This window comes from Phasianus colchicus, chromosome 3 (assembly GCF_987193195.1).
Source record: "Phasianus colchicus chromosome 3, bPhaCol1.hap1.1, whole genome shotgun sequence".
NCBI lineage: Eukaryota > Metazoa > Chordata > Aves > Galliformes > Phasianidae > Phasianus > Phasianus colchicus.
This window is the reverse complement of record NC_143438.1, coordinates 87134118-87148369: the sequence shown is the minus strand read 5'-3', so window position 1 is coordinate 87148369 and position 14252 is coordinate 87134118. Positions and strand designations below refer to the sequence as shown.

The 14252-nt window shown below is 38.1% G+C and overlaps 1 protein-coding gene and 1 long non-coding RNA gene across 2 annotated transcripts in view; one reads left to right on the top strand and one right to left on the bottom strand.

Moving 5' to 3' along the window:
- TG (thyroglobulin) overlaps positions 1-14252 on the bottom strand; it is a 139972-nt gene that overhangs the window by 9764 nt on the left and 115956 nt on the right. The window contains exons 44-45 of the mRNA XM_090138023.1: positions 11460-11641; positions 7071-7178 (exon numbers count right to left, since the gene is read on the bottom strand). Of these exons, the coding sequence (XP_089994149.1) occupies positions 7071-7178; positions 11460-11641 (290 nt within the window). The remainder of the gene's footprint in view (positions 1-7070; positions 7179-11459; positions 11642-14252) is intronic.
- LOC149918727 (uncharacterized) lies at positions 102-11452 on the top strand. Its single transcript, XR_016465348.1, has 3 exons — positions 102-3173; positions 10364-10545; positions 11127-11452. It is a non-coding gene; the product is annotated as an uncharacterized LOC149918727 (long non-coding RNA).

Genomic DNA, 14252 nt, shown 5'->3' with positions numbered 1-14252 from the left:
CTGGCATTAATGCCCCTAACAGATATCTATTTTTCAGTCTTTTTAGCTGTATTGACCAATAAAAATAGATATTTTAGCCATCATAAAGTATAGATAACTATTATCAGAATAATTTTCCAATATATATGGTTAAGAAAAAGAAATGCATGTGTTGCCATGTTTTTCAATGTGGCTTTTTGCTTTATTTATTTATTTTATTTCTGACTGATATCTACACAACAGAACCACAGAAATGGATACAGAAGTGCACTGGAGAACATTACACTGTGCTACTGTGTGATAGGAATTTAGCTAATGTTTACACTCCAAATTTCTGGATAGTAGTTTCAGACACTGGGTTTGGTATTTGGGTGGTCCTATGCAGAGCCAGGAGTTGGACTCAATGATCCTTATGGATTCCTTTCAACTTGGTATATTCTAGGATTCTATGACTGATTCTATCTTTATTCATACCAACACTTTTGGACAATTTTCTTCATACTCCTTTATATACAATTTATGTACTCTACACGCTGCCTGTCTTATGATACAAGCAACCCTTTTTCTACTAAGGCTTCAATCAAAAGATTGATAGGCTTTAGGCAAATATGGAATGACAGCTGCATTTCTTAAGCCACTCCTTTAACAATCCTGACCCTCAATAGCACATGTCTGCAGGGCAAATATATATATATATATGTGTATGTATAACAAAGGATAGATGTATATGAACAGAAATCGAATGAGCCAGTGTAAGTACTGGTGTGACCTCTGCAGTTCTGGAGATGTGTTTGGTTCTTTGTGTCTCCTCACATTACAAAGTACTGCCAAACTAAGAGCATGTGAAAAACAGATTAATTCTTTTATTTCTTTCTTCTTTTCAGGAAAATCAGGACATATGGAAAAAGCTTAATTCCTAGCAGGATTTAACTGCCAAGTTTATCCCCCTTTGTACCAAAAAGGCCCTATGGATACATGTGATTTGTGAAAGTATCCTGGAGTTTGCTGTGTCTTTTCCACTTGGTTTACTCCCAGTACACACAGTGTTCTACTTTGCACTATAAGGTTGTGCCAATGGAAGAATGTAAAACTGAAATAGCAGACAATAAATTCAAGAACCTGAAATCTCACAGAAACAAACAAACAAACAAAGCTAAAAGTAATTCATCTCAGTAAAGGAAGGAAGCACTGTTACCCTCTCAGATGTCTTAAATAACAGATTACAGAATTTTGCCTGGAAACTTCTGTATTAAAAAGTCAGCAATAAGCATGTTGACACTTTTGTGCATTTTGGGGGATCAGTATGCTAAATGAATGGATGGATTTCCTTAAAAAGTGTATGTGTTCATCCAAAGCCCAGAACATCAAGAAAGGTCTCTAGCTATATGGACTTTGGGTTAATCTGCTAGATTACATTTTCTGGGAACAGCACATGCTATTGCAGCACATGCAGTTCCAAAATAGTTTTGTATTTTTCTGAGTCTCTTAGCTGAATTTTGCTTAACTTGAAAGTGATTTTTGATGCTTCCGAGCTTGGTGCTTTGCCTTTGTATATCTATGGCTAAACTCCAAGATCAGATCCAAGTTCTGAAAAATCTGCTGAATGATAAAGGTCCCTAAGCCACTCTGTGGGAAGAAAAAACAAGTTGTCTAGACCTCAACCCTTCAGCAGCACGGACGCTGTATAGACTTGAGAATCATGTTGCTAATCAGCAAAAAAGTATTTTTATAGCTGTTGCAAGAAAAATGCGACAGATAAGGCAAGAAGGAAAAGAAGCAGTTCCAACAAGAACAGCAAAACAATAACTTTTAGGAGATAAGAGGGAGGACAACTTTATAGAGAACAGTGACAAGCTATTGTGGCAGCAAGTGTACTACCTAAAGTCACAGTGACATCTGCCCAGCTATGGAAGCAACAGGCATTGCATTTATTCTATTTACCATTTCTGTGTTTAGGTGAAGTACTTTGAAGTCCAGAGATGCACATTTCTGCTTGCCTCCATAGCACTGTTCAGCTGTGGCCCTCCGTACTATAGGATGTTGCTACTCATGGACTAATAGCTATTGTCATGGGTAAAGCCTCTAGTGGATAATGCATAGAAGCCAGATTAAAGCATCACAGAGTATACTGCCAGGGATATAGCTATCACAGAAGTGGAAGAGTAGAAAATCTCCTTTATTTAAAGTGATATTAAGACCAGCGAGAGTTAGAACAGCATGCCTATTAAGAAGAAAATAAAAATCCTTTACATAGCTAATTGGTTCAAATCCATTAACCGTGTGAAGTATTAAGTATGGGAAACATAAACTATGTTAAATATTAACTGAGTGAAATACATATATATATGTCTGTCTGTATGTATGTATATATTAAGCAGTCAGGAGTTCCCATCTTCAGAATTTTGGGAAACATATTAAGTGTCACAGCCAGCTATGTTCACCTTGGCATGGAGCAGTCTTTTAACAGTTCACATCAACATATAAAAGAGCATATAGTCAGGAGGTGGAGGCAGCCCCAACTAAAATGACTCAAAAATAGACAGCAGCTTATAAATCTTGGAGGATTCTGTCCAGTGCACAAGTTAACAAAAACTTATGTGACAACTATTACGGTAATGTTAATCACTAAAAAAAAGACAGAGCCTCTTGAAGCCTCAGTTTAGACTCCTCAATGATAATGATGATGTTTTGCTGATCTTGACTCCTTAGCAGAGTACTAAAATCTGTCCATCTTCTTTAAGACTGCACATTTGGCACTACAGTGTGACTTGGAAACTATGCTGTTCTGGAAAGCAGTGCTGCTTCATATCCCAGTAAAAAGCAACAATCACCCAGAAATCTCTTCAAGGGTTAACAAGGCAAGTCTTTGTGCAGTTAATAATATTATCTCTGTCAAAACATACTTCTCCTATCACATATTTCTTTACTGTAACTAAAACTTCAGCTTTCCCCACTAATCTTAGGCAATGCTGAGCAGCCACATTCCTCCTGCAGTTTAGAGTAACTGTTTACTCCAAGGCCTAAATGTTTTCAAGAAGAGTGTGAGAAAATGGCATCTGGATTACATATATTTTCGCCACAGATCATTAATGCTGGAGCTGGCTACACATCCTGCTTTATTCAAATAGGAACTGAAGACTAAAGCAGAAGCGGTGTCATGCCAAGCTTGGGAGAATGTTACCATGTGGAAGGAGGTATTTTGCCCGCTAAAAGATCAGTTTATCTATATGATAACTGTCAGTTTGTGGCCTTACTTGATTTTCTACATATGTCAGAGACATTAGTGTGGAGTGTGATGTTTAGTCCTGACCTTGTGTGTCTGAGTGTGTGTCTGTACATTCTAGAAACATTCATTTGTCACATGAACTTTCACTAATGGATTTCCACTGCTAAAACATTCCTCCCTGTTTAATAACTTTTGGTCTATTTCTCATCATTCCAGTTGGGTTTGTCTTCACTGGATGACTTCTTGTCCCTTTTGTTTATCTTGCTGTGAATTATTAAGAGACTACTCCATGTGAAATGAGAAGAAATCCCAGTATTTTTCATCTCTCCATTTTAACTCTTCTGTTACACATCTGGGGGACACACATAAAATAGTAGAGAGGTGACAGAGCCGAAATTGAAGAATGTGTAATATGCATGTTCTATACTGTGCAGGAGCCTAATAAGTGAATGGTAATTTCCACAGCCAAAATATTTTATCTGAGAGTAAACAGTTTTCCATTGCTACAATTATCTGAACCCATTCCAATACCCTGTGAGGTAGTTAGTAGTCATAGATAATTTGTATTATCATTATCATCTTAATAATATAGGCAATGAGAGAAACGTCCATATCTTGTGTAAACTGAGATCACAGGTAGAATTCAGACATTCAAGACTCAAAAAACATTTCATCTGTTATGCAGTTCTGTGGACATAATGCTGTAGAAATTTACATTTTTACAAACAGAAGTCAGAGCAAACCTAGATGTGATCCAATATCAAACAGGCTGAGAAAATATTTTTCTATCAAATGCTTATGAGTGATCAGAATCTCTAATAAGGTATTCCTCCATCTACAATCACTGACGAGAACTGATCCAGTACGTGCACTCACAGAAAAACCCAGATATACCTACTACATGCAAAACATACTTTTGGTTTTTGCATTCATTAACATAAAGAAATGGCTGTATTAGTGTTCTCTTGATAAATGTAATAGTCTGAATGTTGGCAGGGTCTCAGATTAAATTCTCACCTCTCCTGAGGAGGTTCAAACCACACAACCTATCTTCTAACTTAAGCTGATGTTACTCTGCCTCTGTTCCTCCTTTTAAGGAGAGTCCTGATTTTCAAGAAAGAACCTGAGGACTGGCAGGACTTGCTATTTTGGTGGTTATGGATGTCTCTTGGGAGTCAGTAACGTCAGATTGACATATCTTTGTCTAGTAAATTCCACTTGAAGCAATCTTCACGTACATCATTATTGTAATCCCATAGGGTATATCACCCATTATGTTCCCATACACTGCATTTTGTCAGTTTCAGATTACTGAGGGTTTCTCACAGTTTTTAGCCTCTCTCTCTCATGAGAAGCAACTAGCCTCCACAGCACTGCTACATTGGCATGCAGTGAGGCTGCTGGAAAGCATGCAATGCATGTTTGCTATATAGAGGGAAGAATGCCATAGGGAGAAGGAAAGAGGTCGGTCACATGATGAAAATAGGATAGAGAATAAGGAAGGAGTCATTTAGGAATGGATGTCAATAATGTTTAAACAAAAAACTTGGAGCATATTCAGCAGCAGACCTAGTGAGTTGTCTTTGGGAAATCTGTCATTTGCGAGGCAGAAGCCGTATGGAAAGCAAGGGTATCAGTTCATAAGCAGTCAGGTTGTACTATCAAAAGATGCCTGTTGGTATATAAAGATAAATTCTACAATTTATTTTTTAAATGCTCGGATGTAAAACTAAGCATGAATAATAAATAATATTTTTTAAAATAAGTAACAATAGATACATTTAAAGAGAGTTATGAAAAAGTAAACTAACAAATTTAGTGCTAAAATTTAAAATAATTAGGTTAAAAGATCACTAACAATGTAGATATTACTGAAATGCATAGCTAAGTCCTACATAAACCATTATTTTCCTGGAGAGGTGAGTAGCAGGAGCCCAAGAGACATTTTTAATAGGACTAGATAGAAGAGGAAATCCTTATCCATTCAAAATCCCTGCCTCAAGACCAGTGACTTTCAGTCGCAAAATGACTGTTTCATCTCTGTTCAAATAAGAGGTTATGTCTGATGACTGCATCACTATCATTCTCCAAACCAAGAGGGAACTTGCTAGCTTATTTGCAAACACAACTTTTCTTTCTGTGTGGCTGGATTTTTGGCATACCATAGCTCAGCTCTATTTGCAGCCTTGTAAAAGCCACTTATCTGAGCCTCTCGGTAGCCAAACAGAGTACTGTGAACATTCCCACTGGAGCTGCCAGAAAAATAATGGCTCCCCAAGGATTAAGTTCTTTTCTGCTAAAAAGAAAGTGAGTCTGTGTTACCACAGCATAATGGCCTTCATCTGTAACCTGGATCTTGGCTGGCTTCTTTCAAGTGCTTTTTCACTATGCTATCAGGAAAGGAAAGAAATGCATAGTTTACAGGCAACTTCTCAGTATCAAATGGTGCCAGTAGGAACGCACTGTCCACTCCCCTGAGCCCTTCCAAACAATTGTGGCTCCTCATCTCTTTAGAGAAAGCCTCAGAAAACAGGGTCTCAAAAACCTTATTTAGACAAATGAACGGGACGGTATGGAGTGCAGGGGGTGAATACTGCTCCCCCATAAGGACACTTAGCAGATCCCTTTTGTTAAGCAGTCCTGTGGGCTTTGCTGCTCTGATGTGGGGAGCAGGAGGGCTGTGAAAGTGGGGCACCAGGAGGTACCAAGGTGTGCTACACAGCAGCCAGAGTTCTAACCACTGCCCACAGACATCAGTGTTTCATCCTGACTTCTAGGAGGGTCTGGGTTTGAATAAAGCTACCACTTAGATCTTTCATATAAAAAATGATGCAACTTCCGAAAAATTTTCGAGTAAGCTGCTAACATGAAGGCTGACATGGAGCTTCTGTCTGCAAATGCTTGTCATCAAAAATATTTTCTCTCCCATGAGACAGTCTGCTGGCTGATTAGAAGTTACAATGCTAGAGCAGGAAGGAACAAATGCCAGAGCCTGACCACAGTGAAGGCCATCCAGCATAGTTGTGGTGCAGCTGACTTCAAAAGGGGGCAGTGTTAAATTGGTGTTTAGTTCTTAAAAATTTGTACCCCATTTATCTTGAGATCTGTGAACTCCAGGTGACTTAGAACACATTCTGGTTCTTTGTGGCAGATTTATCAGGTACAAAGAAGAAATCTGAAATACTATCTGGAACTGGCAACACTAAAATAATAGAGCCATAGAATCATTTCAGTTGGAAGAGACACTTGAAGGTCATCTAGTCCAACTCCCTGCACTGACCAGGGACACCTACAGCTGGGTCAGCTTGCTCAGAGCCCCTTCCAGCCTGATCTTAAATATCTCCAGGGATGGGGCATCCCCCTACCCTCTGGGCAACCTGTTCCAGTGCCTCACCACCCTTATCCTAAAAACATTTTCCTTATATCCAATCTAAATCTCCTCTCTTTTAGTTTGAAACCATCTCCCCTTATCCCATCACAACAGATTCTGCTAAAGAATCTTCCTTACAGCCCCCTTTAGATACGAAAAGGTCGCTCTTGCGTCTCCCTGGAGCCTTTTCTTCTTCAGGCTGAACAGCCCCAGCCTGTCCTTGTAGGGGAGGTACACCACCCCTTAGGATAGGTAAGCTGGAAAAGCAAAACCTAATAGACATCTAACATGAAGTGCCTAAGTTCAGAAACATCAGTCCTAAAGAGTTAACAGTGGAATAACCTATGAAAGCCCAATCCCAATCCTCTTTTCTTAATCCAAATTGTTCGTTTGAGGTATCTACATCTGTCCTTTTACTCCACAGAGTGCTCAAACAGACAGCCATGTTTTGGCAAACTCTAAATCTGTCAAAAACAAAGAAACATATCTCCTTACCTGCCCTCTGAAGAGCTTGCAGGCACGTGGTACATGAAGACATTTCCTCTGGAGTTAGCAGCCCAGTGATTGGCCATGCTTATGATGGGACATGTGATAAACTGGTCACTGTTTAAAAAGGAGAAGTGGGGAACAGACATAGTCACATAACAAAAATTAATATCCTCCTTTAAATCTTCCAAAGTAGCTCATATGTCTACCTTCAGCCATATTGAAACAAACCACATTTACTCTATGAGCCCCATGCAAGCTAGGATTCAGTTTATCTTCACTTGCACTTTTATGGAGTGTTGAACAATACTGATGATAATAAATACACAGAATCAATCATGAAATGAGACAAAAAACTTTCCTTTTTTAGTCCAGTTTATGGGACTCAGGCAACACTAAAAGTCAGGCAACACTAAAAGTCTCCATGTAGCATGAATACAATGCAATCTTGTCTAGTAAACAGACATTTCCCAGGTTAAGGATCACTGATATCACTCCAGTATTTGAAGCTGTGTGATTTTTTGCATAGAATTTCCAGAGCTGGCATAGGTAAGAGATCCCTATTGAAGATGTACTGCAGGGCTCAGCAATAGCTGGTGCAACTGCATATCTGGGAGAGAAAGGTTAAACAAGATGAGTGCAACGAGACAGTGAGGCATGCAATATGAAGGTATAAATGAATGCAAATATATGTAAACCTTCCTAGCTGCCATCATCCCCAGAAGAGAGGCTGGAAGTCTGTGATGTGGAGTGAATGGTAGCTGGAAAGAGCTTAAGAGCTTTAAGAGAGGCAGGGAGACAGAGCCAGACAGCTTACTGCATGATATTTCATTGTGATTCCTCAAAGCAATATCATACATACAGAAGTATATCACCATTTCTCATTTAAAAAGCACACAGACTCGAGGATGCTCGAGGACATATTTATATATCAATAACTATATGAGCACACACAAATGTATCTGCTGCAGAAGTGGGAGGTTACCATTCACAGCCTGGTGACTCTGAAGCACTAGTTGTTCCTTCAGACTTGGTGAGTAAAAAAGAATGACTGGTGGCAAGAAACAACAGTGCCAGAGAAGCATAAAAACACACTGCTATATTTAACTAATACAATTCTGCAAGCCATGGGTTGGGTAGCTATTTTGGTTCAGCAGTTTATTTTAAGCTGAACTCTGAGACCACAAGCTATGGGCTGGCTGACCACAATCTTCTTTGACAGTTATGGTTGACAACACCCATATGAAATGAAAGTTACCATTCTTCACATACCTACCAGCACAAGTTTGTACATGAGAAAACGGCCTTTGAAAATTGTGGAGAGCATTAGCTCTCAAGAAATACTAGGAAATACATAGGAATGACCTGCTTAATTACAACGTGAAGCAAATGACATTTTAAACTGTTTCTAATTTGGTGTTATGGAGGAAAAAATAAGCCAGCTATTCTGGGCAAATTAAAAAACAAACTACCACACAAAGGAGATGTCTATTTCTTACAGGCATAGGATACCAGAGTTTTAAAAAAAAAGGAAAAGAAAATGAAAAAGGAAAAGAAAAAGAAAAAGGAAAAGAAAAAAAAAGAAAAAGAAAAAGAAAAAGAAAAAGAAAAAGAAAAAGAAAAAGAAAAAGAAAAAGAAAAAGAAAAAGAAAAAGAAAAAGAAAAAGAAAAAGAAAAAGAAAAAGAAAAAGAAAAAGAAAAAGAAAAAGAAAAAAGAAAAGAAAAAGAAAAAAGAAAAGAAAAAGAAAAAAGAAAAGAAAAAGAAAAAAGAAAAGAAAAAGAAAAAGAAAAAGGAAAAGAAAAAGAAAGAGAAAAAGAAAGAGAAAGTGAATTTTATTTTATAGAACAGAAAAAAAATCAGAGAATTATAGCTAAAACAATTTCAAAAGTGGAAATGTTTTAAAGTCATCAGGTATGCACGACATATATAATTCACAAAAAACACTTTGGTTTCCTTTTCGCACTTCAGAAACTTGTTAAATCTTGAAGTAATAACTTCCTGAGACAGAATTTTTCTGAGAATAATGCTGGTGGTAAGCTTTTTGTTAAAAACAAAATCAAGAAGATTTTCTCTGTTCTATATGCAATACTGATGAAGTTGACTATAATTCTGTAAAAAAAAAAGAAGTGTTTATCATCAGATGTCCTGGTTTCACTTCTGATTCTCATGCTTGCTTGAAGAGACTCTAAGCCAATCACTTCTTTTCCTAACAAAGCCATTTGCTTCATGTTGTAAATTGGCAGGTAATTCCTGCCAATGTGTTGATGAGGCTGAGAGCCGGAATTGCTCTTTGTATGGCACATCCCTGCTGCAAACAAGCCTGCTAGCTGCTACAGCTTTGCAAAGGTCAGTGTCTGCACCATGCTGAGCATGTAGGCTGAACATGGAGGACCACATGCGACAGCCCTTAGAACAGCTCCGTATGGAGGCAATCTCTGGGCAGTGATTGCTGTCCTCTTCTTGAGCAGATGCTGCACAGTGCAAGACTTGAGAAATGGCACACAGCTCAACCCACAGCCCTCTGGCTTGTTTATGCTGTGACCTCAATGCACGGGCGCACCTGGACCACCCAGAAGCCTTCCCCAAACAGATGCAGTCACTGCTATCTTGGATCAGATGTTTCCAAGTGAATCTTGGCTCCTGTTCACCCTCCACTCCCTGAGGCTCCCCTGGAGCAACAGCCTGCCATCGTAATGGAGGACAAAGATCTACTGAAAGCAAAGCCTTGCATCTAAAGTCTCATAGAGATACCCATGGTGTGACAGAAAGCTTTAGTGCTGAGAAGTCAGATACCAGGAGCTTGTAGCTATGATATCTCAAAAGACAACAGAGGAGTGAAGCAGCTTGGGGTGACATATTTGATCACCATGTTATAAAACACATCACCTTAGAAATGGAAAGTATTTTCATAACTAAACTGCACTTGAAGAAGGAAAAGGAACTTGGAAATAGTTGTTTTGTTTTTTGTTTTTTTTTTTTTTTAATGAAGATCTGTTCCACTTAAAAATTTTGCCTCAATGTCTGCTCACTGGCAGGAAAAAGAGGTAAGATTTCCTCTCTGTTTGCCTCCTTTAAGAGAAATGAGCTGAGACCCCATAGCTCAAGATCTGCTACCAGCAAAAGCAAACTGGCTGCCAAGAGAGAAAACTGCAGTTTTCTCTGCAGATCCAGCAGCATATCAAACTGCCATGTGACCCAACCTGAAGATACCTATTGGTTTATGGCCTGGCTTTACTGTTATGACTGCCTTAGAGTCTTAACACAACTGAGCAATGAGTTGTTCAAACTGATTGTTTTCCAGAGCTGCTGGACTCTGGAGCCATGCACAATGATTGGATAAACATGATGTTGAAGCTCTTCATATTTACGAGGTGGTCCCTGCCTGCAATGTCTCTGCTGATATTCAATCACATTACAACTATTTCCATCAAAGAGGCTGGGAGGCACTTTGAGTCTATGGTGTATTCTGATGGATAAAATAGGGTAAGAGCCTGAAATCATGTTTTCTCCTTTCACCTCTGCAAAAAGACTTTGTGTTCATACAAAAGTCTTGCACTGCCTAATTCTCTCACCATGGGAAATCATATGTAAATGGAGTAAATCCTGGTTTTAGATGTTATGCAACCACTGTACACTGGCACAAGTGATTGCATGAGTCAAAGAAACACATGAATAAGCCAAAGGGAATTCTTCTGCCATGGATAAAATGAAGATTAACTATGAACAGAATTATGTTGAGAGCCACTTTTATGAACATTCACAAACTGTTTTACCTGTAGAAAGCCTGTCTTGGTGAAGACATGTATTTTACTGGTTTCATAATATAAAACTTCATGCAATTGTTGAAATCAAAGTTTTCAAACTTGATTACCTAAAAACATTGCACTCATCTAAACAAACACTTAATATAATAAAAAAAATACTGATTTTCAACATTTATATATTTCTACAATCTACAACACTGTAATGTCTCCAAAATTCTGAAGAGTAAAAATAGCATATAACTGTATAATTAGATGAGTGTTTTTTAATACAATCTAATTTATTTATATTCTCTGTCACAGGGATGAGAAGACTCAAGGAGTAATTGATGAAGAGTTTGCAGATAACAAGACATCTTTGAAAATGAAAATGTATATAAGAAACATTAATAATTTGAATCCAATGTGCAGTTCTGTAAAACTTTCTCAACCTTTTCACAAAGGAGAAAAGCCTCTTACATTTCTTTTTATTATTATTATTGGAAGCTTTGTGGAAAACAAAATAATATACCTCATTTTCTATTCATTTGCATAAGAATTTATCATGTTATTCAGAATATAAATGCACACTGGAGACAAGCAAAACAAACCTTCCATAACCCCAGTTATATAATTATCATAGGATGAGTCTCTTACCGGGTGGCATTTTCCAAAGCCCTGGAAAATGATGAATAATCATCAGTCGAATGTTCAAGGGAGTAGTACCATGTAGCTGCATCTTCAATGAACAAGTTGGAGTCTTCTCCTCCAAGAGAATTTTGCAGAGCTTGATAAAAGGCTGTTTTGCTGTTGGTTCTTCCTTGACTTTCTTCAAATTTCTGAAACCAAAACAAATGGAATTTGCAAACAAAATCAAAATAGACATTTTTTTTTTTAATGGAACAATACAGGCTCAGATATCCCTCTGATGGAATGAGTTCTCTTTACCATGACCTCTGATTTAGAGGATGAAGTAAGGAACAGTCCTACTTTTACTTTCCCAAGGCAGTCACCAAACAGCAAAATTGACTTCCTCAGTAAATAACATAGGACTGAATCACTAAGCTGGTAGATCCAAGTTGTAGAAATAGTTTTGGTGAGCTGTAGCTATAAAATGCAAAACTCAGCTGGCTCTTACAGAAAAATAGTTAACAGAGATGTTTCCTTAGTGTGTATGTGCCCAGTGTTGTCTTTCTGATGAGTTTGAGTGGGAAAACTAACGGGGAGAGAGAGAGAGATTGCTCCTCACCTTTGGACATTAGATAACACTGACACATGGCTATCAATCTGACTCTTCAGTAAGCGTTTAAAAGAAATAAGTCTGCTATAAAGCCTTTATTTCAGTCGCTACTGGAATAATACCTGCCTTAGCCTTGGAAGAGAAATCACTCTCCTCCAAAACTCAACGGAAGTAGCAGTCATTATTTCCAAAATTCATAACCCCTATTCCTTTCAGAGAGTGAAATGCCCTATATATGAGTCTGAGAGACTGAAACCTTGCCTGACATAATGTCATTTTCCCCAGAGCAATGAGAACATGTCTCTGCAGAATTACTGATAGCGGGAGATTGTCTTCTATGATAAACTGTTCAGCTGATCCTATTTTTAACAAAGCTAAAGACTGCTGGAATTTTTCAGCACATCTTTCTTTGAGGAAGTTTATGTTGTATTAGTTTAGATTTTTCACTTTTTTTTTTTTTTTTTTGGTAGAACTTATTTCAACTTAAACACACCAACTTCCTCAAAAAAAGAAAAAGAAAAAAAAAAAAACACAACTCCTTTCTAAAAAGAACACCTTGCAGGTGCATGGCTGAAATTTAGTACTAGAGTGCCAGAGAGAAAGATCTAATAAACCACCTATATTATTTTGGGCAGCTAGTCTGAAGCAAAATATAAGGGTGTCTGCCCAGTCCAGTTACCAGAGATGCTTTATTGAATATATTATTTCGATGGCCTGCAGCTGGTTTTCATCATGAAGCTAGAAGGTCTTTCCACAACCCTACACAAAAAGTACAGAAGGAATAATTACTTTTCAACAGATTCACAGAAATGAAAGATGGAAAATCAGTCTCCCACTGCTGAGGCCTAGGCCTGTCTTTACTGACGTGCTTTAAAGCTTTGTGCAGTTTGATTAAATGACTTTACAAGGGATTTCAAAACACTAGTAAATATCCCAAGGTCTAAAAAGATCTTGGCAATTTTCTTGTATTTGTAATAAATTCTTCTTTTGCTAGACTTTGGCCCATGCAAACTGAAAAGAGTCATGTGGTGCCAGTTTTAGTAACATGGCTGTAATCCGAAAAAGATCAGCAACTGACAGATGACACGTCATTTCGTCTGCACAAATGCCACATATGAAACTGCATAGTGCACTTGTCTGCAAAATCATTCACTTTGCATACGGCATGGACACATATATTTTTTTCTGCAAGAAATGGAAATTATCACTAAAGAGCTGACTGCAAATCCACAGAATTCAGAATCAAGTGTTTCATTGGCTTTGGTAGAATTCAAGTCAAGTCTGTAATATCCAGTGGAAACATTGCTGCTGTCTAAATAGGAATCTCTCATATGGTACTGAAATTGCAGGATTTGGCTAACAGTTGTGGTAAAAAACATACTTTCCTGTGTCGATGAAGAGTCAAAGCTCTTAAGTTTAAAGTAAATTTAATAAACTTTCCTGCTTCTATTTTATTTCATATAATCATAGAATCACAGAACCATTTGAGTTGAAAGGACCCTTAAAGGTCATGTAGGCCAGCTCCCCTGCAATGAACAGGGACATCTACAGCTTGACCAAGTTGCTCAAAGCCCTGTCCAGACTGACTTTGAACATCTCTAGAGATGGGGCATCTATCCTCTGGGCAACCTGTTCCAGTGCCTCACCACCCTTATCCTACAAACATTTCCTTATATCCAATCTAAATCTCCCCTATTAGTTTGAAACCATTTACTCTGGGAACTGATCATTCACTGCCTCATCAACTATTAGCCTCAAACATTATGGTTCCAAAACCCAGAGAATGAGGTGGATCATCACGCAGTTCATGGTTAAGCTGAGGAACAACTTGCCATGAGGTGTTGTGGATATCAGAACTGGTGAAGATGAAATCTCATGAAGAAGCTAATGGAAAAGTAAAACATCGGTTGATAGTTAGAAAATACAGAGACCAATTCTGGTTAGGATGTCTCTAAGCTATGAAGTACTATGGGTTCAGAACATTTAGCAAAAGTATCATATTTGCTTATATATTCTTACAAACATCCAGGTCTTAGCCACTGCTCAAAACAGTGTTCTGGGCTAACTAGGCCTTAAATCTGACTCAATGTGGTTACTTTTAGGTTTTTACTGTGCTTGTGTACTAGTTTCTGTGATCTTCAAAATGCCCTAGAAACTTCTGGTGACCTTTCTCAGCAATCACTGCTAACTAAGTGGGATCCATGCGATGT